The sequence below is a fragment of the Emydura macquarii genome, unplaced genomic scaffold, assembly GCF_026122565.2.
Source record: "Emydura macquarii macquarii isolate MOO-44397 ecotype Brisbane River unplaced genomic scaffold, CSIRO-AGI_Emac_v2 contig_3114, whole genome shotgun sequence".
Taxonomy (NCBI): Eukaryota; Metazoa; Chordata; order Testudines; family Chelidae; genus Emydura; species Emydura macquarii.
The window spans coordinates 1694850-1721736 of record NW_027133251.1 but is presented as its reverse complement, the minus strand read 5'-3'; the positions used below and the strand labels follow the sequence as shown (position 1 = coordinate 1721736).

At 42.2% G+C, this 26887-nt stretch overlaps 1 protein-coding gene across 1 annotated transcript in view; it reads left to right on the top strand.

The window, feature by feature from the left end:
- DNAI1 (dynein axonemal intermediate chain 1) overlaps positions 1-26887 on the top strand; it is a 245842-nt gene that overhangs the window by 12557 nt on the left and 206398 nt on the right. The window contains exons 2-9 of the mRNA XM_067530888.1: positions 6017-6091; positions 9021-9119; positions 10404-10484; positions 14889-15015; positions 16249-16328; positions 18005-18130; positions 20206-20265; positions 23087-23221. Of these exons, the coding sequence (XP_067386989.1) occupies positions 6017-6091; positions 9021-9119; positions 10404-10484; positions 14889-15015; positions 16249-16328; positions 18005-18130; positions 20206-20265; positions 23087-23221 (783 nt within the window). The remainder of the gene's footprint in view (positions 1-6016; positions 6092-9020; positions 9120-10403; positions 10485-14888; positions 15016-16248; positions 16329-18004; positions 18131-20205; positions 20266-23086; positions 23222-26887) is intronic.

Here is a 26887-nt window from a genome sequence, read left to right as displayed (position 1 = left end):
GGACAAACTGGAGAAATGGTCTGCAGTAAATAGAATGAAATTCAATAAGAACAAATGCAGAGTACTCCACTTAGGAAGGAACAATCAGTTGCACACATACAAAATGGGAAATGACTCCCTAGAAAGGAGTACTGCAGAAAGGGATCTGGGGGTCATAGTGGATTACAAGCTAAATGAGTGAACAGTGTAACACTGTTGCAAAAAAAGTAAACAGCATTCTGAGATGTATTAGCAGGGGTGTTATAAGCAAGGCATGAGAAGTAATTCTTCCACTCTACTCCACACTGATTTGATTTCAACTGGAGTATTGTGTCCAGTTCTGGGCACCACATTCAGGAAAGATGTGACAAATTTGAAAGAGTCCAGAGAAAAGCAACAAAAATGATTAAAGGTCTAGAAAACATGACCTCTGAGGGAAGATTGAAAAAAAATGTGTTTGTTTAATCTGGAGAAGAGAAGACTGAGGGGGAGACATGATAACCGCTTTCAAGTACATAAAAGGTTGTTACAAGGAGGAGAGAGAAAAATTGTTCTCCTTAACCACTGAGGATAGGACAAGAAACAATGGGCTTATATGCAGCAAGGGAGATTTAGGTTGCACATTAGGAAAAGCTTCCAAACTGTCAGGGTAGTTAAGCACTGGAACAAATTGCCCAGGGAGGCTGTGGAATCTCCATCACCGGAGATTTTTAAAAGCAGGTTAGACAAACACCTGTCAGGGATGGTCTAGATAATGCTTAATCCTGCCATGTGTGCAGGGGACTGGATTAGAAGATCTCTCAAGGTCCTTCCAGTCCTATGATTTTATGAGCTTCAATGCCCCCTAGAAGGGACCACCTCTAAGTGGGCAGTGGGAAATTCAGTTTCCGTAACCCATTTAATCCTTGGCCTCGCTTAGGTGACTAACAATATGGGAGCACTAGCTGAAGTGATGGTTTTATGAGATCGACTCCTGTTTGTTTGGGCTGTACTGGGTCCATCAACGCATTTCATACAGGATATGAAGAGATATCTGATTTTCTATTTATATAGCTTTTTATATTGGTATCTATCTCTATACTATTGGAGCATCTCCTACCCTAGCCTGAATTGGATATGATGACCTAGATGTTAGAAGCTCTCTATATCTTTACCAGTCCCCCAAGGCATTTATTGTTCCCAGGCAACAATGCCATTTTGTTCTAATCAGAAAGTTCCTTATTGTTCTCTGTTTTACTATTATTATTAATAATTTGTTCTTTATTTAACTATTAGTAATTATGATGATTATTATTTATATAGCAACAAAAGTATGCTTGGAACTTTACAGGCAAGTATGAAGGCAAGTTCCTTGCTATGAGTGAGTATCTTACAATCAGAATAACATTATTGTATAATACTTATTATTTCTATTATGATAGCACTTAGAGGCCAGTGTCATAATTTCAGGTTGACTGCACCTGTATTCACCCTCTGTGGTTGCCTGAGGTCATCCACTTCAATATTTTCAGCTCCCAGCTGTCACTTCTCTTGGGTGGAGACCCACATCTCACTCCTTTCTGACCGGGTGTTTTAAGGCTGCACACCTCCCTGATTTACACTGTGATTTCCTCAGCAAGCCAGTCTGCCTAAAAGGCCAGGTCCTGTGCTTTGCTGTCTCTCCAAGCGCTATGATTAGCAGTTACAAGTTACTACCCAGCTCCTTCTAAGCAAGCACATTTATTCTTAAGGTAACAGCAATACAGAGAAAGCATCTAAAACAATAAAAGAACCCACATGCATGCTGAAAAGCTTACCAAAGATCAGCCCCCCAACTCCAGCATAGGGTTCTGGTAGGTGTGGGTCCTTCAAACCCCGCCACTGAGCTTTCCCTGTGGGTTGCAAGTTCATATCAGTCTTTAGATCAGGAATCAGAATAAAGTTCCCAAATCAGTTTAAGCTTGGGGTATTTATCCCAAAGTCATTTCTTTGTCTGTTATTATTGGAGAATCCAGTTTGAGCCAAAATATGGAAGCCTTCCTAGGAGGTGGTACCTCTTGGGAGGTGTTAGAACCTGAATGATTTGCCTGAGTCATCCCCTACTGATTTCACTTCCTGGAGGAGCTGTGGTAACCTTCCCGCCTTGGAGTGCGTACAGTCCCTGGCCCACAATGATACACAAACCATTCTATACTTAATACAATATGATCTGCCAAAGATGGAGTAACTTCATGCAATATCTGTCACAGCCAGGTACTGTTTGTGCCAAACACTTGATGTACAAACATATAACAAAGAGATGGTCTCTTCCCTAAAGAAACGTACAATGTAAGTATAAAATTATAGATACCGCAAACAGACGGGTGGGGGAACAATGGGACCATACTATTCAGCATTATGAGCCGTGGTGACTAACACCAGCTGCCTAACCATTGGTGAGCTTTTTGTAGGCATAACAGCAAAGAAGAATTTGAAGGAAGGAGACGAAGGTCGACAGTGTGACGGCGTGGAAGATATTTACATAGCACTCCTCTCATGTATGAGGCACAGCATGGGAGAAAGCATGGAGGTGCTTGGTTGGAAATGTTTTTAAATGGGCCAGAAAGACTGACATCATTTGCTGAACCAAGCTGGGTACAGACATCTTGATACTGTCTGAGAGAGCATAGGTAGGTGGGGATGAGCTGTGTTGGCAACACACACAAAGAAAGAATGAGGGAGAAGGAATTCCCCCAGAGGCAAAGCACTTGTGCAGTTACATTGTCCTCCCTTCTTCTTGTTCCACTTCTGTTTTGGGATTTTATTTTTTCTCATGCTTCTTTGGGTCAGCTTGTGATACCCTCACTCACAATAGTACCTTAGTCTATGAATAGTCTAATTGGCTCAATGGGACTACTCATGAATCAATGTGCTGCCCTAGATGAGTAAGGCTATCGGAATCTGGTTCCTTGTTGGGAGAGTTTATAAGCTTCCTGGAAGAAGTGTTAAGGACAGACCGAATGGAGGGGAAGCATAGCAGACTAGGACAGGAAGAGAAATTGAGGGGTAGAGAACATCATAGAAAAAGGCTTGGAGGTGAGCGTGGGAGAATAACACTAAGGAGCTAATGACAGTGTATTTTAAAAAGTTAATGGTTGACATAGGCATAGTGCAGTTAGCAAAAGGCTGTGGGTTTCAAAGGGAGTTTGTGCTGCTATATCATCTCTAATTCTGCCAAGTGACATGTAGGATCACTGGCTGTCCTTGCAATCCTTCAGTACCTGGGGAATCGTGTCTAGGAGGGAGTAGGGTGGGGATAGTGTTTGCTTCCATTTCTTTTTGCTTCTGATGAAGTTGGATTCTTGCTTTTCTTCAGCATCGCTTTTCATTTTTAATATAGTTAGACTTTTTTTTCATTGATTGCTCTTTATGCTGTGTTAATTGAAATATGCCACAACTGCCAAAAACAATTACCTTCAAATTGCCTTGTCAATGCCTTTATTGCCAGATAAATGCATTGATAGACTCATTTACAGGGGGAATGGTAAGTAGGCTTTGTTTCCTATTTAAAGTTAGTTGATTTTGAATTGGGTCTAAATTAAATTGTGCTCTGGAAATGTTTTAAATTTTGTTGCTTAAATCAGAGTAAATTAACATTTAGCATGTTCTTTTTAACATAGAATGGCTACATCAGCTACTGCTGCTGGATTGAAACAGTATAGAAGAGTAGTGTTGTCTAATGAGTAGAGGTCTAGGAGCCAGGATTCCTGGGGTCTTTTCTCTGCTCTGCTACTAAGTCAGTGTGTGACCTTTGGGAAATCTCTTAATCTTTCAATGTTCTCTCCATATGTGAAGTGGATAATAACAATTCCTATGTCATGGGGTATGATGAGGCCCAGTTAATATTTTCTGAAGCACTGGGTGATTGTCAGGTGAAAGGTGCTATGTGCCATGTGAGTGCAAGATATTATTATTATTAGAATGTTATCTGGGTCTTCTGAAGAAACTTGCAAAGTTCTTTTGTATCTGCCTGCCACTCCTTTGGCAGGCATGCTAAGAAGCAAAGTCAGATATTGGTACTTTGGGATTTTTAAAATAACATTATCCCAGCAATTTAAAATTAAATGCAAAATATTCTGTTAAGTGAAATGTTATGGTTAAGGTCTTAACCATACCAAAGCTAGGAAATTGAAAGTTAAGGTGTCACATCAATCATAACTCGGCCCCTTTGCACATAATGGAGTCAATACAGTTATTTTTTGGAATTCGATTGTTTAAAGTTGTTGAGTTGTCACTGATTAAACCAGTGTGTAAATGCCTGTCACGCTTTCTTAAGGTGTCCAGAACTGTCAATCAACATGTTACCCTCTGCCTCATCATAAAAGAGATCCACAGGTGCTAAAATGAATGACAACTCCCAGCAACTCTAGTTTGTTTCCCAGCCCCACAGATTCCTCATGATTCCACCAATTCTAACTTTGTTAACCCTTGGTGTGCTTCAGTTCCCACACTCTCCAGAAGTGTCTCCACCAGCTTCCTTGATTTAACAAGGATTTCACTCTTTGCTTATTATAACAGCACTGAGATATACTTATGATAAAACAAAGAGAAGTTTATTAACCCAAGAACTGAGATCTAAGAGATAGTAAGCAGGAATAATAGAGACAGAAATGGTTCCAAATAAAGCAAAAGTATAAGTGACTAAAACTTACAAGGCTACAATCCTTGACTAAGGTGAGTTTCTTACCTAAAGCAGCCTGTCAGAATCATCCACCCACGTGGCAGGGGATCCACCATTCAAAGATGCAAAGAGTGCTGAGCTCTTTGTCCCCTAAGTAATGGAGAACCAACATGTCTTTTTGTTGCTCCATTTATTCCTGACAGTTTATTGCCTTTGTCTCCAGATTCAGGATGAAACTCTGGGGATCAGACTCCATGCTGATTTCACATTCTCATGTTAATTTGTTCCTCCTGTTTACCTCAGATGAAAATGAACTACCCATTGTCTCTGGAATCACAATGCTTAATTTCCATTAGAGACAGGGATAACTATCCTCCCTCTAGTCTGAAAGAAAACCTGTTTCTCTCTTTGTTTAATTACAGACTTTAAAGCATAATATCAGTGAGTATCCATAATTCCTCAGCTACTGTTAATACATACATTGCACAATGATATTAATGACCAGTGTTTCACCCACTTTCATTTTATATCTCACACAACATTCTTGACAGAACTATGACAGTAATGTGTTAGGTGTAATGAGTTTGTCCGGCCTGACAAGAGCTGCTGACAAAGAGAAGTGAACCAACAATGAGCCTCTGTGTCATAACCCCCCATTTTCAGAATAAAAGGAATGCATAGATGTGTCCATATGTTATAGTTCTAAGATGCCCTTTTCCAGAAAAAACTTCCCTGAGACCTTGCTAGAGTTGGTAATCTTTCATGGCTTATTTTGTGGCATGGTCAAATGACACTGAAAGTTTCAGGAGAAAATCTTGGTCTAGTATAGTCTGTGCTACCATGTGTGTCATCATTTAAAATGATTTGTCTGCAGAATTCCTATTCTAGAAGCCTAACAAGTAATGGGATTATAGATATAAGAGATGGGAAACTCATACCACAGTCATCATGTGTATCTTCCTGCCAAACAGGATGTGTGCTGTTCCCTAGATACATTCAATATGCTTTTTTAAATGACATTGTTGGCCATTGAAGATCCTATGACATATTTTTTGCAAGAGCAGGAATAACAGCCTTGGTGTCCTGGCCAAATTTCATAATTACATTCTCCAGAGTTAAATTTCCCCTTTGGTTTCAGTTTCATATGGAATTGTTCGGTTTCTGTCCTGAACTGTCACATAGTGTTGCTGTGTGCTGTTAAATTGCTGCTTTGTTATAGCAAAGAGATGGCTACTTTTCAGTGTGTGTGTGTGTGAGGGGAGGGGTTGAAATGATTCAGATATAGTTTTGAATCAGTTTGTAGAATGTACTGTGAAATATTAGTAATCATTGTAACAAACCTTGGTGGGATCGTCTCACTTCTCCATTGGTATTACATTTTGTATGTTTTTGTTTTAGAGCCAAAATGTGCAAATGGGACCAGGAATTAAGCCAGTGCAATCAAAGACTATCAAAAGCACCTCAAAAAAACGGGTAAGAGTCACAACTTCTCCCCAAATCCCAAACTTGCTGCGTGACTGCATTTATCCAGGAGAAGCAAAGTAGATTCCATTTCAATAATGGCCAGGTTGGTATAACTGGTAACATTTAAATGTGTTTAACAATAGAAGATTGCTCTGGACTCTCATCAAGAAGGGAATTACATCCCAAATTAGAGTATAAAATGGAAATTAAAACTAAAGCACATTTAAGGTAAACCACACAACTAAAACATTAAAAAGAGTTTTGTGATGTAACTTCTAAAATATAAACCAACTCCGGACAAGGACTATGAGTAAAGTGCCTGTCATAGTTAGCAAGTTGAAAGCATAGCCCAGTTTCTTATGGTTAAACAGAGAACCACAAAAATTAGAGAGACCAATATCTTACCTTTTTTTGGCCCTTAGAATTTTGGCATTTTTTTTAATGCCAACCAAATAAATGCTTTGAAGAGTATCTTTATCTAATCTATCTATCCTTTCATATAGGTTGTTGACTACAAAGTGTAGCCAGTTGCTTGACCGTAGTTGCAGTTCGTGTCTATAAATGTTCAAAAGACCAAATAACCAAACATAACCAAATTTATTATCTAAGGAAAAAGCAGTACAATACGAAAAGGAGATATACACACCCTCCTTCTAGGACACAGTCCTTATCTCGTAGCATGTTCACCGTACACAGAAGGTGTGCTTCAAAGATATGCATTTCAGCTAGTAGTGTATACAGTCTGATTTTACAAGTTACAAAACTCTTTACACATCAGTAAAATCCAATCCACCAGCCTGTAACAGCCCCTTAACTGGGTCTTTTGTTCTGTACTTTTCCTATCTCTGTTTTGGATATTACCTTTCAAACCAGTTGCATGTAGAAGAGCATCGCAGCTTGTGCTAGGACACACCTGTCATGAATCTTGGCTTTCACAGGCTTCCTATTTTTTAATGCCAAAGCTGCTTTTGGCTTTGCAAAGTATTGGGGGATACTTGACATGGATGAACAGAATTGTGGTAAGAACATAATACATTCCATTAGCATAACTTCCCAACATAGTATTAATATAATATGCATTATATATATATATGCACAGAATACATGCCTAACATGTATGTATTGGATAATATGGGCCAGATCCTAAGGTGGTGTGAGTCAACCTAGATGCACTGACAGTCAAGCCATGCTAATTTACATCAGCTGAAGCATTGGCCAGGTGTGTTTTACAATTATCATCACTTTTATTGATGGTAAACAGCTCCCACCTACTTATGGCAAACCATAATCTTGTTAACTGTTCCTCTTCGGGCTCTTTAAGGAGAGAAAGGTGTCCCTTTGCTTAAACTCTCACAGTGAAGTTACCAACTTCATTTTGGAAAGGAGCACCAAATTAAACTGACAATAAATTGTGACTGACAAGCTTATTACTAAGTGTCCTACAGACACTTCTGCATGTGAGTAAAATTAAATCATGAACTAGGTTTCTCTCCCACCCCAGTCTCTTGAGAGACAGAGATCCTGACCCTCCACCCAATCTATCCTATTTCATTTCACTTTCCTCCCAAGAAAACTAGAATGTGCACACGGTAAGTTGCCAACATAACATTGTCTGGTCTGTGCTCATTGGACCCTACAGTTATCATCAGTCATTGCTAGGCACATGTATATATTTTATGGTGCTTTGTACTCTTATGGTGTGTAGAAATAACAAACCCTATACTGAGGCAGCAACCCCAGAAACCAAACAGCACATCATCAGGATGTTGCACTGTGATTATATTTTGGCTCATGGTATCAAACAGAGCTGTGGGGTCTTCCCTTTCTCCCTCTTCACCGAAGTATCTTTGTGACTGTTCGGAGGAATGGGGCAGGATCCCAGGGACTTTGTTTAGTTTGCTGAGCACTTCCCTTGCTGCCTTGTATGGCAGGCAGCATTCCTCTGATCAATATTGAAGTCACTCTGCCTGAGACCTGGCATGAATGAGAGCCTTGGACTCTGTACATGGCTTTCAGGCCAGAGGTTGCATATCTTTGGACTAAGAGATATTCAGTTTAATAGAAGTGAGACAACCATATTTAAAAGAAAGATTGATTTATTTTAAATTCAACTCATTACACGTTCCAGTTGTTAACGTGGGAGAAAAATTGCCCTAAGCTGTTAAACTCTTTAATCAGTGACTTGGTGTTCTGCATTATATTGGTAATGAAAAGGAATTTAAATTAATCCCCACAGCGATCAGATTTCTATTATCGATGTAACATAATGATACCATCAAACACCACATCCAATGAAAGCATATCTCTGTGCTATGGCCATGCAGATAGGACGTCTGCTTGTCCTGTGGTATAAAATCTGCTGACCTTTGCAAGAACATGGTTAACCTCACCCTGCCTAAAATATAATCCCTAAATCTTTATATCTGAAATAATTTGTAAGTGTAGTTTATGTAACAACACTTCAGAAATAACTGCTTGTCTTTTACTGAGCCGTCTCAATTTAGAGCATCAATATAATATGTTCTATATTATGGCTCACTTAGAGATGGGTGTAATGTGATCAAGAGAACTAGAGTTCTCATCTTTGAAATCATGAAGATTAAATGAAAAAACTGTTGCTCTTGTTTTGAGACGGGAAAGAAATGATCTTCAGACACCACAAGCAACTTTGACAGTAACCAAGGGCCTGATCCTGAGAAGTGCTGAGCACCTACTAGATACATTCAATTGCAGCTATGGCAGCTCAGCACCTTTCAAGGCCCACAAGGTCTGTGTTAGCTAAGACTGGCCAAAGCTTCATTTGGACAGGTCAGACTGGAATCTGCTGCTGTCCAACTTCCCTCCCCACATTCCCCTAAAACTGGCAAAAGAATGCTTTTGAAACAAATGGAACCATCCTGATCTCAGTGCTTTAATGGGTTTGTTGCTCCCGTGCTAGGATGAAGATGCATCCACTGAAGTGGGAGAGGGAGCAGATGAATGGACACAGGCAAAAACTCTAATCAAACCTCCGGACCAACTGGAGTTGACTGATGCTGTGAGTAAAAGAGTACTTGGGGTTTTCATGAGTTGTTTACACAAAACCAGAATCATTGCTTTTGCTAGAGTTTCTGCTATAACAAACATGTCACCAAGTTTTTCATGCACCGGATCTGCAGTTTAAAACAAAATTGCCTTCCTCAGCATGAGCTGGGAGAGCATACGTTAAAGGAACATTCTGGGGGCAATGGGCTAGAAGAGAGAAAATGTCTTTGAGGAGAAGATTTCTCCCTTGTTCTTCCATTGGGGTGGTGGGACAGGGTTTTCCCTGGTGCAACAGTCCATAAAGCCCACCAACCAACCCAGAGCATCCCCGGGACCAGCAGGATTCTGGGGCCTTTTGTGTTGCGGGTCCTCTGGCCTTGCTCCTTGGAACCACAGAACCAGGGATATTCTCTGCTCAAAGGGGGAATCCCCACTCCATAGGGTGGGCCATATAAAAGTGACACAGCCCCAGGCTCTTCAGACTATACATGGTGATCTCCGTACAGTTAAAAGAAGAAAGATATGTATGTCTCCCCCACTCCCAGTCCTCCTACTCTATATAAATGGTGCTGTTAGTAACCAAGCCAATGCTACAAACACTTGCTACTGAGCTTAGTGCTTACGACTCATTCTGGATTGCACACGCTTCAAGGCGGGGTCCATCTTTTTCTGCATATGGAAAGCGCCTACTACTTTTTGGGTGCTACTGCAATCCAAATAATATCTAATAGCACTAGAGAATCCAAGGGAATGCCTACCCTTTGAGATGGAGGGGTCATTTCCAGCTCGAGGAGACACCCCCCCATTACCTCTGATCCAGTGAGCATGCTAAAAGCTGCGGTAGCACAGGCAGTGCTGCCCTGCGTGTGTATACATCTGAGATGCGAGGCACGTACTCCAGCAGCTAGCCCCTTCCACTGCTCACACTGCTGCAGCTACGCTCTATTTGTAGCACGTGCACTTGATCAGAGCTAACGCGGGTTTCTCTCCTCAAGCAGGAGTTGACAGTTCCAGCTCAAAGTGTAGACTTACCCTAAGCCTTAACCTTGAAGTTAACTACCCATCATAGTAAGCATTATGCCCTGTAGTGGTTGCAAGATGGGGCCCTAACTTAGCACATTCTGAACTAACTTTGCCACAGCCATTGTTTCTCCTGGAAGCAAAAGCGTTTGCTGAGATGTCCATTGCAGTCGGAACACAGAAGAAATGACCATAAGGAGATCTTTCTATGCTCTATGTCAGTGTTTCAGCTTTAAGAGCGGGCTTGTATTTATGGTTCTATTTTCCCATTCCAAAGGAATTAAAAGAGGAATTTACACGCATCCTGACAGCCAATAATCCCCATGCTCCCCAGAATATCGTCCGATACAGCTTTAAGGTAAGTGCTGCATGACCTATAAATCCAGCTGCTGGTGGGAACCTTCCTGGCTGAGATTTTTTTTGCCATTTATTGATTTGTGCTTAGCTTAATCTATAACAAGGTAACTTGTATTTTAGTGTGGATCTACTTTATTTACAATATACTACTAGCAGTTCCTCAAGGTGTTTTGCAGGCAATAAAAGTCTGTAAACATTAATCTAATTGACTATGCAGAAGTAGGAGACGACAGTTACTCAACAAGTTCTGAAAGAGAACGTAATTAGTGCAGCTAATCTCAGGTGATAATTTATTCCATTCAGTAGTGGTCAGAGAAGAGAGAGAATTCTTTACACAGTCAGTCGGGCACTTATAACTCAGTATCTTCATAGCACGTTCCAGTCCCATGAAATATATGAGAGTTCAAAAATGTGTTTTGTGCAATCAATGCCAATTCAGGGTCAAGCTGGGGAAATGAGTCCCCCGCCTGCAGCAGAGACCTCTGAGGAAGCTCCAGGAAGGATTGTGCCTTACAAAATGTGGTTCCTCCCTCAGCTCTCTAGTGTATGACGTGCATGCATATGCTGCATCATTGTGGAGCCGGCTGCTCCCGCAGCATGTTCAGCTAGCCCTGTGGGTTCTGCAAGGGGAAGTCGAGAGTCACGGCCCTGCCTTCTCCCCATCCTCTTTGGGGTGGATTACACCCCGTGGGGCACATGGAAGGAGCAGTCCCTGCAGTGTCCCAGCTACAGTACTTGGATTGTCCCTAGCCCTTGAGTAGGGAGTGCAAAGGCTGGGGCAGGCTCTTTGTGCCTGTGCCTCATTCCACAAGGGCCAGGGACAATCTGGCCATGTATTTACACTAAATAAGGAAAGGAATTTAACGAGTGAGAAGAGAATCTGACCCACAGGAAGCAGATATGGAGCCACATCTTCCTCTCCATTACATTGGCATGATTTTGCTGACTCCAGTGTTGTGGCTATGGTGTAACAGAGAGGAGAGCGTGGCCCTGGGATGAGTTATTCATGCTTTCAGGACCTTCTAAATGACTGCAGTGGGCTCAATGGGGGCTATGAGACTTCCCTGGAACCTATAATCCAGCTGGTTCACAATAAAGCAATGTTTGCTCTAAGGACCATTATTACATTGGTTTGAACAAATCGTGTCAGACCAACCTAATAGCTTTCTTTGACAGGGTAACAAACCTTGTGGCTAGGGGGGAGGTGGTAGATGTAGTATAGGCTTTTGATACTGTCTCGCATGACCTTCTCATAAACAAACTAGGGAAATGCAACCTAGTTGGAGCTACTATAAGGTGAGTTCATAACTGGTCGGAAAACCGTTCCTAGAGAGTAGTTATCAGTGGTTCACAGTCAAGCTGGAAGGGCATATCGAGTGGGGTCCTGCAGGGATCAGTTCTGGGTCCGGTTCTGTTGCATATCTTCATCAATGATTTAGATAATGGCATACAGAGTACACTTATTAAGTTTGTGAATTATATCAACCCGGAAGGGGTTGGAAGTGCTTTGGAGGATAGGATTAAAATTCAAAATGAGCAGGACAAACTAGAGAAATGGTCTGAAATAAATAGGATGAAATTCAATAAGGACAAATGCAACGTACTCCACTTAGGAAGGAACAATCAGTTCCACATGTACAAAATGGGAAATAACTGCCTAGGAAGGAGTACTGCAGAAAGACATCTGTGGGTCATAGTGGATCAAAAGCTAAATATGAATCAACAGTGTCACACGCTTGCAAAAAAAAAAAGCAAACATAATTCTAGGATGTGTTAGCCCTATATGATTTGAGTTTTAGAGTACACACTCTATTATAAAGGTGTGATTGTAGCATGGTAGGCATATACGGAACCTGTTAAAAGCTAGACACATGAGCAATGTATTCTAGTACAGGTTGTGTTGGGCCTTCATGGGCCCTGGCACTTGAAATCCAAAACAAAAGATCAGAAATGTACACCATGGGACAAGAAGAACATGGTAAAAAGCTGATTGGTGAATTTTAGTCTTGGGTGATGTATAGAGAGGGCTTTTGGCTCGTAAACAACCATGCTATCAGTATAGCTGATTTTGGGAGCACACCATCTGTGTAAGGTGAACTGCACACTGCAAGAAAACCACTTCCTGGAAAGAGTGGTATAATACCTCCTTTCTATATTATACTACTTTGTCTTTAGACAATAAATTGGCTAAGCTTGGCTATTTGAGGTTGAACATTTTTGCCATTAAACCGCAAGTGTAGTCAAGCAATTGGGTATACAAGTTTAACAATAGGAGTATGTACCCAGGCTCCCTAGCCAGCTTGCACTCTGGTTGCTAGCTTGTACTGTTGCCTGTTCCACCACATCTTCTCCATTATAGTTACCAGTGCTAGCTAGATTAAAGCTAGCGTGAGTGCGCCTCCTCATGCTACAATTGGACCTTCACTTGCAGTGTAGACAGACCCTCAGAGACTTTTCTGTCTTTTGTATCATTGTAACAGGTGAGGTTAGCTGGTGTGCTGCTCTTGTTGACCTCAGTAGATTTGGGCATCTGATAGAGGGCCAGGGCCTTGTTGCGGGGGAAACTAGAGACCAATGCACCTGTGACTTATTAGCTGCCTCCCAACTGGGGTTAAAAGAAAACACTTGGGCCATTTAAATGGGGGAGAAACTGAGACAGTGGAAGGTTCCATTAGGAAAAGAGCAGGAGAGAGCTGCATGGGAGTGAAAGATTGGCAGTGAAGCTGCTAGAGACCTGGAGACTCTAGTCTAGAAGGCTCCTGCAGGAAGCTGTAGTTGGTTCCCAAGGGAAGGCTGATGTCAGGAGAGCAGCAGAGAGATCTGGCTGACCACCTCAGGCCAGACAGCCAGTCCTGGTGAAAGGAAAGAAGAGAGCCTGGGTGTGGTGGAAGATGCCAGAGTGTAGTAAGTGCTACATCTACGAACTAGACGTTGAATTTTCAGGACTATTGGCACAAGGGTCAATAAATGGACTATGGTTTTGGACTTTTGTTATAGATGTTTGTGTAATAAACTGGTCCCAAGGGGAGGTATTATTGAGGCTGGTTAACAGAACAGGTGGTGTAAGGGATGCCCCCCTGGTGGGGATGAACTCCCAGCAGAGAGACTGGGGGGGGGTCCCCACTGGGATGTATGAGGTTGCACTCCCCCTGGAAGGGCTGGGGTGGCTGTTCTGGTAACAGGACAGGAAAGGACTGAAGAAGAGCCCAGGTGTGGTGGAAGATGCTAGAGTGTGCTATGGGCTATATTGATGGACTATAGGATGTGGGATTTTAAGGATTATATGCACGGGGTGTGAGAAGTGGACTATGTTTGGGACTCTTATTATGGATTATTTGAACATATTTTGGTAACAAACTGGCCCCAAAGAGGAACGTTACTGAGGCAAGAGAGCGTGGAGTTACTGTGACTCTGAAGGAGGGAAACTGAGGCAGGTGCACCTGTTCTGATGCAGCCTGCTGCTGGAGGGTGCTCCAGGTCGGTGTGCTGCATGACATGCCCTTACTTTGGAACATGCTCCACCATAGGACAGAAAAGGTGCCTTTCAGAGCATGAATTTTACATCAGCGTAAGTGACAGGAGAATCGGGCACTGTATGTGTTTTCAATACGTTCGAACCATTTTGTGTGCTGGTGGCAGTGATGGTGTTGTGGAAGCTATTACCATTGCCAGCGCCATGTAACCCAGCGTTGTGATGGAAGACTTCATTCTCATCTCTTCCGTTCATCAGTGACACCCCAAACAAAGAATGCATCTTGGGGTGGTTTTTTTGGTTCCAAAACTATATTGTTACTGACTATGAAGCGGCAGAGAATTTGGCTTTATCTTCTGATATTAGTACAATAGTAATACCAGCCTCTTGTATTGGTAGTAGGAAGATCTTGTTCTACCCTATAAACTGAACATGAGTGATGTGAAAGCCATTGACAGTGTTTGCGTTAAGGGGAAAAAGGTGATGGGATGCCCCCTAAGAGAAAGTGTCCCCCAACTTTTACTCCACATGTTTCAATTGGAACACTGAGAACTGGCGTAATTGGCTCACGGGTCTGATCGAAAGCTCACTGAAGTCAGCAGAAAGACCCTTTTGAATTAGACCTAAATCCCTCCATTTGAACATGGATGAACGTCCTTGAAATGTCTCTGCCCCCTCCCCCCCGTCTGCCTGCCCACCTCCACCTCACCTCCCTGTATTGTATATTTGTGGTCCTGAATACCTTGAGGTATAAACAGCAGTCTCATTTTTCCATTGGTCTGGAACCTGCAGTGAAAACAAGGGTAAATAACGAATGCACCTGTTTTAGCAATATACAACCTGATCCGCTATAACATCTACAGGCAAAAATTGTTCCCGATAAAATCATTAATCTGTCCAGATTTGATTTTTTTTTGTTTTCTTCCTCTGTAGGAACGAGCATACAAGCCATTAAGTTATGTGGACCAGCTAGCCATTCACTTCTCCTTAGATGGGAACCTGTTACTCAGAGACTCGGATGAAGGCAGACGGCAGAGTGCCAGAGTAGGCTTGGAAGCAGGTAGGTTTATGAGACGGGTATTTAGTGAGTGCTGGTGTAACTTATTCTGTGTGTGGGAGTGAGCACGCTGAAAGCTGGGGCCAGAAAATGGAGCAGCACTTATTTCTGCTAGCAGTCTTCTTTGTGGAGGAATGCTATTTAAAACTCAAACTGTATATTTGCCATTTCAGACAGTCTGCAGTCAGTGTCAATGAAGCCAGGTGTGCGCTAATAAAAGGAGCTAAGATTTTCAAAGCATACTAGGAGATTAGACAATCTTCCATTAAAATTAATGGGAGATACTTAGATTGCTTTGAAAATCTCATCCACAGAGTTGGAGTGATGCCGTAATTCAGAGTCTCAAAAAGTATGCCAGCAAGTAGTTCTGCATTCATGTTCCACGCTGGGCAATTGAATCTTTTAAGGAGACCCTGACATTCCTGCTGCCTCTTAACTTGGTCTGATCAATGGAACAGAGGACTGCTGTCTGTCAGAATCAACTGAAAGACTAGAACTGGCCGTGGATATGTGCCCTTCTAGTGTGGCACTGCCAGGCCTAACAGCACCATCTTGTGAGCCCCTGAGAATCTTAGTTATTTGTGGCTCTCCGGGGTTTATGCTCCTGTCTTTGCACCAGTGTTGAAAACTGTACCAGAAATCAGATTGGGCTGTGGGAGTCTGTTTGGAAGAGGAATAGGTGCTTGGATGGACAGGCTTATTAGATCTAACGGGAGGTTAGTTGGATAGAGCTAGATACCTTGACTAAGACATGGTTCTCTAACATGGTTATTACATTTTTTTCCTGTCCACACATGACCTACGTTAACATAGTTGGGCCGCAGCCATCCTTCACAGCCATGTTTAAACATAGTCATTTTTGTAGGGCAGACAAAGCTATGATTTGAGTGTTTCCTAAAAAAGATACAGCCCAAATCAGAGTCGTGTGAGATGTGATCTGAATACAATCGGAACTGCTGCAATCTCTTTCTAGCAATGACACTGACTCTTTCTCCAGCTTTGAACAAGCCGACTCGCCTCGTTAGGGCAGTCCTCTGTAAATTGGGGACAGGAATACTGCTTTATTTGGTTTGCAGGGTACTGTGATGACTAATAAGCCAGGGTTTGTAAAGTGTTTCGGCAATAAAAGGATGTAGGATCTTTGTATTAATGTTGTGGAAGATGGATAGTGTCTGCAACACATAGTAAAAGGTGCCTATTAGCCAAAGATGATCAACATATCTGTGTTGTTGTCAGAACTGGCTCCTGTTCAGTCCACAGTGGTAGAAACTGAAGAGGCAGAGGTGAAAGAAGAAGGAAGCAAAGAAGATATACCGGTAATGCTTCACAGCCAACTGTGAGCTGTCAATATGATTTTAAATACTAGATTCTAAACTCAGTTTGTACATATCTTTTGGCATGAGCAGCATCACTAGAGAAACTCCATGCTTGATTACTTTATCCCTCATGCGACCCACATGTATTTTGCAAGGTGGCCTGCAGCCATCCTATTCTTTATTATAGAGGTGCTACCCATGGAGATGAAAGATGCCAACATTGCATGCTCTATCTTGATTCAGATGCTCCATCCAGATGAAACATGGCTTGCTGGGACATGTAGTCTCTGTGGACAGCACTTCCATTTTCAAGATGGAAAGCAGTTGTAATCAGCTCCATTTCATACCCATGAAGTGTGGCCCCTGGGTTACTAGTCTGTTGCTGATGTGAATCAGAGCTGAGCAAAGTTTGGAGGCCATTGTTTTCTACTAAATATCTACTGCAATATTTATTTATTTCCTCCATTTATAAGGTGCCTATTGCAAGGCATCTAAATGCTGTGCAATGAAAAATAATACAAATTAATACAAATGGAAAAGCTATAAAAGAACCAGACAGCCATATAAAATACAGGCCAAATCCCGCAACAGTTAAGTAAACTACCCCCAATGGGATCGTTCCTAGCTTCCTGAGAGAAACAGAAACAGAGTAGCAGAGACAAAAATGAAGTGTGAAGGTGTGAAAGGATCAAACATAAACCAGCTGAAATAACTGAGATCAGTGGCGTGACCTAAAGGCAGCCAGTGAGGAAAGGATAATGCAGTAGGAAGTTCACTCCTCTGCCCAGTCAGTTTTGAACCTAGGAACCAAGAGCAAATTAATTTCAGATGACTTTAAATGCCTGGAAGGGACACAGGCAATTATGAAGTACTAGAAAGCCTGGATTATAAAGAGCTAAATACATGAGATCAAAGGCCTTTCAACTGTGTTGTTGGCCACCTGCTAGCCAGTGCAGATCACAAGGAGAGGCTGTAACTCGCTCACTCTATCCTATTCAAAAGAGCAGGCGAGTAGTCACTTTCTGCAACTGTTAAAACCTCTAGCTCAATTTCAGATAGATCCTAATTAGGAGAGCATTACCGTAGCCCCACTTAGAGCTGACAAATCACTGATGACCATGGAGATGTCCATATGTAGGAGAACTGTGTGGACTTTTCCAAATGAGTTATGGTGACAACAGCCACTCTCAATCATTCCTGCAACTTGGATCTCTGTGCTTAGACAGTGGCTGAGGGTGATGTCCAAACCCCACACCCTAGACCCTCAGTAACAGGTTCCCTCTGCTCAGCACCAAAGTCCAGTCGCTCAAGGGACAAGCATTTTGCCCTGGTCTACACTCATCGGGCAATGCGGCGGCAGTCGATGAGAGTTACACAAGCTACGCAGAGTAGCTTGCGTAACTCCTGTCGACTGCTGTGCTTCCCTTCTGCGTGGCATCTTCACTGCACTGCACCGATGGGAACCACGTTCCCATTGACCCAGCGCTTTGCGACTTGAGGGGTTAGTTTTACTGCATCGACTTCTGGATCGACTGAGCAGGTCTTCACTGACCACTCAGTCGATCCAGATAGGTTGATCTGACAGCTGCCATCAGTGTAGACATACCCTTTGGGGTTGAAGAGAGATCTCTGATCCATTTCAGTTCTTAATTAAGCATTGCTTTATTCTTCTCTAGGCGGCAGCCGCAGAAGAAGCAGCTGAAGGGGAAGAGCCTCCTTCCCAGCCGATGAGGGAACAGAAGCTCACCAATCAGTTCAACTTTAGTGAGAGAGCGTCGCAGACTTTCAACAATCCTGTGCGGGTATGATGCCACTGCTGTCTCTTTCGATGATACACAAGCATGTGTTAGTAAGATCCTTCCTTTGTGACTGGAGTCCAGAGTGCCTGTATGTTTGTCGTCTCTGGCAATCACTGCCAATATTAATGGGGAAAAGAATGTTGTACCTAAAACGTTTGGTATGGGGAAGATGGCGACATAGAGTAAAGTTCACCAGATGGATTCTCTTGCATTTTGTCAGAGGGGTCTGGTGCCTTTGCAAATCTGAGTGGTGAAATTTCAGCCTCACACACATGCCTGAGTATAACATTTTTGTACTAGTTTCCCTCTTTCCAGAAAAGGAAGGGTTGCCCAGTAGTTTTGGCACTAGCCTAGGACTTGGGAGACCTGGGTTCAAGTTTCCTCTACCCCACGGACTTCCTTGTGCCTTGATTTCCCCATCTGTAAACTAGGGATAAAAGCACTTCTCTCCTTGCTGGTGTACTGGGGAGATAAATACATTAAAGATGGTGAGGTGCTCAGATACTTTGCTGATGGGAGCTATTTAAGATGATAGATATTTTCTGCTGCTGCTTTACATAACCTTTCCTTCCCCCTTCCCTACAGTGCATGTGTTTTTCTCTTGCTCAGTGTGGTTAGCTCATCCCACCGCCCGTACTGTTGTGGCTACACTTCTCTTTTTAGCACACTAGCTCAATCACAGCTAGCATGTGTATGCCTACCAGAGTCGGAAATTACACCTCCAGCTTGAGTGTAGATGTACCCATAGAACCCTCCCTAGCTGATTGCTGTGCATGTGGTGTTTGACCCAGCCAGGAGGTCAAACCAAAACATTTTCTGAGATCAAGGTACTTGTTCCAGAGAGAAATTTCCCTCCCTATCCATGCGGTCCCACAGCCCAAGTATCCATCACTTCTTCAAAGAACCAGAGCTCCTGCAGCCTTTCCAGCTATGGTGTGTTTTCTTTAGATCTCATTGGTCTCCCAACCTGGCTTAGCCAATGAGGAAAATCAAGGTGCTGCAGGAATTAGTGCAGATGATTTGAATCATGCTCTTTCCTCTGAGTCACTGCTGACCTGATGCTCTAGCACAATGCTAAGGGCTGTCTTTCAAAAGCAATGGCAGCCCAACTTCCTGACCACCTGTGGTTAGTGAAGATCTAGTGACACGCTTTAAAAGAGAAGGTGTGTTAACTCCTATGCCTTGGCTAATTTGAGTAATTGTGTTTTCCCAACCTAAAATGCCCCTGTAGTTTTACAGGAACAAAGAATTCTTTACTTTCTGTTTTAGAACCAAATTCTGTCCTCAGCTATGTGTGTGGAGATGTCATCAATGGGATTTGCTTGGGTGTATTTAAAAGCAACATGTAGCCTGAAATCATTGTGTTGTGCTGCTGTTAAAGATGCGCAGCATTTTATCCCAGAGACTGCTGCACTTCAGAGGTCATTGAAGTGATCTGTATAGCTGCTGCAACATTTTCCCACTGAACAGTTTTCTGTCAGAAAATGCCGATTTGATGAAATCAAGATGTTTCTCAGGAACGTACCAATTTCATCGAAATGTTTGATGGCAGAATTAACACAACATTTCGTTTCGACTTATTTTTTGACTTTTGTTTTATATTTTATCATTTATAATATAAAAAATACAAAAGTTAAAACACTTCAACTTTTATGAAATATAATATAATAGTCAAAATGATAAAATTGAAATGAAATGCTTTGACCTTAATAAAATGTTTTGATAAGGTCAGGATGAAAAATTTCAGACTACTTAATATTGTGAAAAATTCCAAGCTTTTGACTTTTCATCTCAATTTGTGACAAAACAAAATTTCAAAATCTTGGAATCTCCCAACGAATGGAAAGTCCATTTTCCACTTAGCTCTCTCTCTATATTGTTTGAATCATCATTTAGTAATGTTTATATAGCACTTTGGGATCCATTTGGATGACAGTTGCTATACAAATGCAAGATCATTATCACTCCCCCTGCTTGGTAGATGAAAAACTCTTCTAGGGGACAAGCTTCTGCTAAAGGAGATGAGGATTTTTGCTGCCATCACTTATAGATTCACTTTCATTTATATTATTTTTCAGGAAAGAGCATGTCAAATGGAGCCTCCACCTAGAGCAACCTTTTCTTCCACTGCTAACCAGGTAAACCCTTTTATTTATTTATTTTTGTAGTGTAGCTGGAGCTGTGTCTGTCCCAGGTTGTTGGAGAGACAAGGTGGGTGAGGTAATATCTTATATTGGACCAACTTGTGTCTCTCACTAAGAGAAGATGGTCCAATAAAAGATATCTCACCCAGCTTGTCCCTTTTCCTTTTTGTAACTTTTTTACTGTATCTTTTAGGGAGTGGGCTAAGATAACAGAGAGGAACACGTGCTGATTTAAGTAATCCTCTATGGATTTTTAATAGTGAAGACACTCAGATACTATGGTGGTGGGCCTACATCTGGAACCAAGACCTAACAGAATAGAATTATTAATGTACCAGAGTGTGGCAATAGGAACAAATAGGAATAGGAAACAAAATGAGGCTGTGAGGGGCCTATTGCAGGTTGCTCCCAGTTGAAGACAAATTGAGAGAGATTAGGTTATGCTGGTAAGTACATGTCCAGCGGAGACCTGAGAGCTATATTGGGAGGATGGCCCTTGCAATGATCATGGAGGGAAGACGACTAAGGGGGAGGCCAAAGACATGGTACATGGACCAGATATCAGCAGATCTTAAAGAAACCAATTTGCACAACAGCCAGGCAAATGCTTATGAGTTTTGGAAGAAGTCTATAAAAGTCGGACACTAAATAGGGAAGTGACAAGAAAAAAGAAGTGTGGCACTGCTAATCAAGGCTTTCATCCCCTGCATTACTCCTAAAGAGTGAACCTTTCCAGGACTATTATTCCGAAGAGCAAGTCTCAGAGGTTCTCTGTCCAACTTGTTATCACCCAATTTATTAACCAGGGGCCTGCCTGGCCAACCTCCCCTCCAGTAAGTCTTAAAGAAACATCTAGTCAAGTGTATGGAACGGGAACTGCCAAAGATTTGCTTCCTATTTTCAATGGAATTTACAAATATTTCCAAAATACAAGACTGTGTTTTTTTTCCCCATCCATTGCCTAAACCATCTAGGAGAGGAAACAAATTTTTTGTAATGTCTCGAGCCAAATGCAGTAAGAAGTGTAGTAAAAAAACATGGAGGGCCAGATCTTCAGTCTGTGTTAATTGGCATAGCTCCGCTGTAGGTGATGGGGCTACGCCAGTTTAGGCCAAGTGAAGATCTGTCCTCAATTGTTGTGCAGTATTTTCTCTGTCACTTTAAAAGGTATTTTGAACAAATAAATATTAAGCTAACACATTTTACACCTGAAATTCACCAGTGCTTTCTCTGGGTATGGAATCCAGCCAGTGTTACTGATTGTTTCATAGACACTTAATGGAATTTTTGTGATTGTTACTGATATCTGACGGTTGGCCCAATTTGTGCTGATTTGACCATTGTACTGGAGACCCAGCAATGCACAGGACAAAGTATTAATGTAACTACGTTAACTGAAAAAAACTCTAGTGTAACAATGTGGTATGGGGGAGGGAAATTTGCATCTTTGTTATGCTGAAAAACTTTATCCCAGATTATTCCTTTACTGGAGATCAGAACATGTCATTGGCATGATGTACAAAGTGCTCGTCTGTTATAGGCTGGAGGAGTTCTCTTCTGACCTCTTTCTGATAATGCAACTACTTGGGAGACTGAGAGAACAGAACTGCCAAATTAATCAAACCACAGCTGAGATTTTAGATTAAGATGCTGAAAATTAGGGTGAAAAGTTTCCGCTTAATTTTGTAACCTCTTGTGAAACAAAATGGATTTGAACTACTCACTTTTCAGCTCTCCTTTCTTCCTTTTGCTCTCTATCCTCTCCTGCTCTTCCCTCTTAACCGTGCCTTTCTTCTCCTTCTCCTGCTCTTGCCTACCTGTCACTTTCTATACAGCCTCAAAGGTATGGAATATCCTCTGATTACTAGCCCCCCCACACCCTCTCTCATCTCGCTTCCTTCAAATCCCTGCTGCAGATGCATTCTGCTGCCCATTTTCATGCCGCTGTTGTCTCCTCCAGTTTGTGTTTGAATTATAATCCATTGATCTATCCATTTCACTGGTCTGAATCAGACTGTAAGCATCTCGGGGCAGGAATCTGCCTTTCAAATGGTCGTAAAGTGACATATTACACTACTGAAAGTGAGTGTAAAACGCTACCATTTTGATTTGGTAGCATTTTATACCATTATTGTTCATGATGACTGTTGTCCCCATGGCTTGGGTTTTAATCATTTGTCATATTGGTGTTAATGTTTTATCTGCGGGTAGTCCTGCTTTGAGCAGTGGGTTGGACTAGATGACCTCCTGAGGTCCCTTCCAACTCTATGATTCTATATATCTTCTATACAGCACTCCATGAATAATGAATAAACCCAAGCAGAAAAAAAATGTCCTCCTGGATCCATTTGGAGAAGACATGCCATGTTTATGGGACAGCATGGCAGAAGGTGTAAAGCCATTTGCATGTTTCCCCTGGTTATTGACTGCAGGGTCAGGCTCCAAGGTGCAGGTTGTAAAGCAGATACAATTGATTTTTTTTAATGAAACATTTGAAATTACCTCAGAAGCAGCTGCTTAGTGTGCTTGTTCCATCCATTAAACACTGGTGAGTTATCCAAACTGGGGTGACAGAGGAAATCCTGGGGAAGCAGGGTGTTAAAAATCCTGAGGGTCAATCCTGCAGTCTGTATTCAGGCAAAATGCCCATCAACTTCAAACTGATTTCAGTGGGAGTGTTTCTGATGTAAAGACTGTGGTATCTTTGTGAATGTGTTGATGTCTGGCATGCTGGTCCATGCTTGTTTGTTGGAGTGTAATGAAATCAGTTATAAGATTAGACAGGATGTCTTCACTCTCTTTCTGCCTCTTTCAGTGGGAGATCTATGATGCCTATGTGGAGGAGCTTCAGAAACTGGAAAAGTCAAAGGAGAAAGAGAAGCAAAAAGCCGTAGTTGCAAAGAAAGAAGACAAACCGAGGGGAAGAAAGTTAACCTCTCTGGAGTCTCAGGTACATGCCATATGTGCAATTCGTGATTCTGGGCAGAGCTTAGATATGGTGAAGGGTGCATTTATAACTCCAAACTGGCTGAACTTTAGCAGCTCAGATCTGCCAAGTGGTTAGCCCTCTCTGATAGCAAATAGTGGCGCTATTAAGAAAGTCAGAAATTGTTTTTGCAAAGGCATAGTGTGAAATTTCCTCTTGCAAGTTGCTGTACTCTTTATGGGAATGTAAAAAATGCAAAACCATAACACTGATGTGAATTCTGTTCTGAGAGAGAGGTTTGTGCCTCTGTTTTACTGTGCAGTTCCGTCCTTGTGTAAGTTGTTTGACTATGCAAATGCGGAAGAACAGGATGAAATCAGTAGAAATATTGGTTTGGATTTGCAAAACGTTTTAAAGGGATTTGGGGTAAATTTTTCAAAATTGAAAGATGATAGAATTCAGGGGACAAGTCACTCAGGTGCATTTGAAAATGTTACCTGTTGTCCATTAAAGTTACATAATATCTTGGGGTTTTTTTTTAATTTAGTATTTTTTTTGGTATTGTTAACAATATCCACCTACATTTTCAAAACTGACTGCTGATTTGAGTTGCCTCAGTTTTGGGATGTTGAACTTGAGCTCCATTAGTTATGTAAAGGTAAAATTATAGAAGAGTTGCCCGTACAAGGGCTTGTCTGCACTTAAAACTCTACAGCAGAACAGACCTAATTTTCTAGCCCACTCACTAATTATACAATAGATTGAAATCCCAGTGGCAGCAAAATGATCATTCCAATATGAGCTCAGCCACACAGCTACCTAAGAGGGTCCATCCCTTTATCATTGTGGGAAGCGTAACCTCAGCCCTCTCCAAAACCTGACCAGACAGATGTATTTTGCAGCATCCCCAGAGAGTTGCCATCTTTGGGCTGTTTCAGACCTGGGGGAGCAAGCTCCAGAATCCTGGAGCCCTTGCAGAGAATGCCCTGTCAACCACCCCTTCCCTTTTGTAACAAAGGAGATCCAGCTCAAGCAACCCTGCTGATTGCTGGGGCATTATGGCCTGGGGAGAATGGAAGTCCCTCAAGTAGGCCAGGCCCAGGACATTTAAAGCTTTATAGGTCATAACCAACACTGAAAGTCCACCTGTAGATCAATGAGCAGCCAGTCCAGATCCCAGCATGCTGGGATCACGTGCTCCCTGTAAGATGTCCTGTTCAATAGGTGAACTGCTACGTTCCGCACCAGCTTCAGTGTCTAATGCCAGGTCTACACTACAGACTTGTATCGGTATAGCTACGTCGCTCATGGGTATGAAGAATCCACACCCCTGAGCAACGTAGTTATACCAACCTGACCCCTCGTGTAGACAGCGCTAAGTCGGTGGGAGAACTTCTCCCGGCGACATAGCTACTGCTTCCGGAGGTGAAGTAACTACGCCGACGGGAGAAGCTCTCCCATTGTGCAGGAGTGTCTTCACTTAACTGCTACAGCAGAGCAGCTGCATCGATGCACCTGCGCTGATGGAGCATTTTAAGTGTAGACCTGCCCTGACTGGTTTTAAAGTGTTGTCCCTTGTGGAGCACATTGCAATAGCCTGATCTTGACGTGACAAAAGCATGGATAACAGTGGCAAGGTTTGCATGTGAAAGAAAAGGTTGTAACCTGCAGGTCACACACAGATGATGAAAAAATGACTAGGTTGCAATAAGATTGTCAAGCAGCAGCTGGGTCTAAAATCACCACTGAACTGTGAACGCTGGCAATGAATGGCAGACATAGTCCCCAAGGTGAAGGGGCTCATATTACCTTCCATCTCCTCCAGCTGTTTCCCCTGAACCCTCATCATCATCTCATTCTTCTCTGGACTAAGCTTCTGTCAGCTTTCTCTCCTCCATGCCCTAATGAGAAGGACCTGATTTTCAAAAAGTACTGAGGATCCACCCTTTGAAAATCAGGACTTTTCAATCGGTCTTTGGTTGGGCACCCAAATATTGAAGCATCTGTAAATAATGAAAATGTTTATGAAAGAAAATGATCTGGGCTGACCCATTATTTGCAGGCTTTGCGGTAGAAGTGACTTATAAAGGGGAAGAAATTGGGGTTCCACCCATATTTGTTCCTTTATGATACAAAAAGAGAGCCTGAAAGATTTTTGTCAAAAAGGCTGGGGGGGAGGGGTTTTCTGCTTGGTTTGAACATTAGAGCTTCAGTCCTATCTTGGCTAAAAGACTCTGGCTGCTAGAGAATTAAGGAAGTGATGACATCACATGAGTCAGGAGAGTGAAAATCAAGCATCTGAGAGTATAACCCTGGGGGGTGTCTGCAATGGGGATTGAACCTGATACCTCAGGACCTAAACACACAAGCCACTACGGCCAGAACTAAAAGACTCATCGCTGTTAGGTAAGGCTGTAGCAGGCTCATCACCTTGTGTATGTGACCCAGTCGCTCCTGAGTGTATCCCAAGAGCAGAAGAGATTTTTAATCAGACTGTTTAAAACGTTTTTTGGGGGGGAGAGGGAATTGTTAATACCTATTTAATGACAATGTTTCATGAACCCTTGGGAGAGAGGAAGTCTGTACACAAACGTACACCAGTTTAACTAAAGGTGTATTTTAAAACTCATTAAGTTAAACTAGAGCAAACCTCTGAGTAGAAACTCTTATTTAGCTTGCTTTTTTTTTTCCCCCCCCCGGGATTAAGCTCTCTCAAAGTAAGACACTCAAAGCAAAATAAGAGTATCCACACAGAGTTTTGCAGGTTTACCAAATACGTTTAAACACTGATTTAACTTAAACTGTGTGTAGGCAAGATGTTAAAGATGTTACACCACCTTTTGGGTCAAGTTGTGAGACCTGGCACTAAACACACTTTGAGACTACCAAGCAGTCCTCCGGTAAACTAGATCTGACATTCTGATATTTCCAAGGTGTTGTTATTTATTGCTGATGAAGCACCATCAACAGTGGTGATGCTATAATTAAACACATACACACCAATCCTGCAGGATCAAAGACTGAGGACAATAGGAGTTCCTCATGCGAAAGCTAGCAGGATTGGGCCCTTGGTTTAGACATACATATCTGTCGCATGCGCTGTACTGTCTAAGGGGGTTCTGCAATGCGTATGCACATGAGTTGTCCCTTTGAAATCCATGGGATTTTTAGTTTGAGTAAAGCCTACTTGCATGAGTAAGTGGGGCAGGATCAGGTCTCAAGTCAACAATATCATTATTTGCTTCGAACTATGGGATTGCCAAAAGCAGATCATTAAACAGAAATAGAAATGAAACTACATTGTACCAAACTGCTGTATGCTTCATTGACTACAGTGGGAAGTTTTAAACTGACACTTTGATGATCCCCTTTAGCTCTTTCCTCTTCACTATGTGCTTTTTCCAGAGTGATTCCCGGAAAACTAAAAGGGCAGTATGTTCTGAGCAAGTGAAAGGAAATGCTGCTTCCTGCAGAACAGAGTCATCCTGCAGAATTCAGAGCCACGAAGGGTCATTCAGTCACGTTTTTGGGTGTAAAATAACGCCTGGGGAAATTCCTGATCATGAACACTAGCGCTGTGCAAACTGAAATAGTCAACTGAAATAATTCAGGACCAGAATCTTTTATGTTGACTCATGGTGAGCCTTGCTCCATGAGTGAGCCCACTGAAGTTAACGTATTGAGGGTATC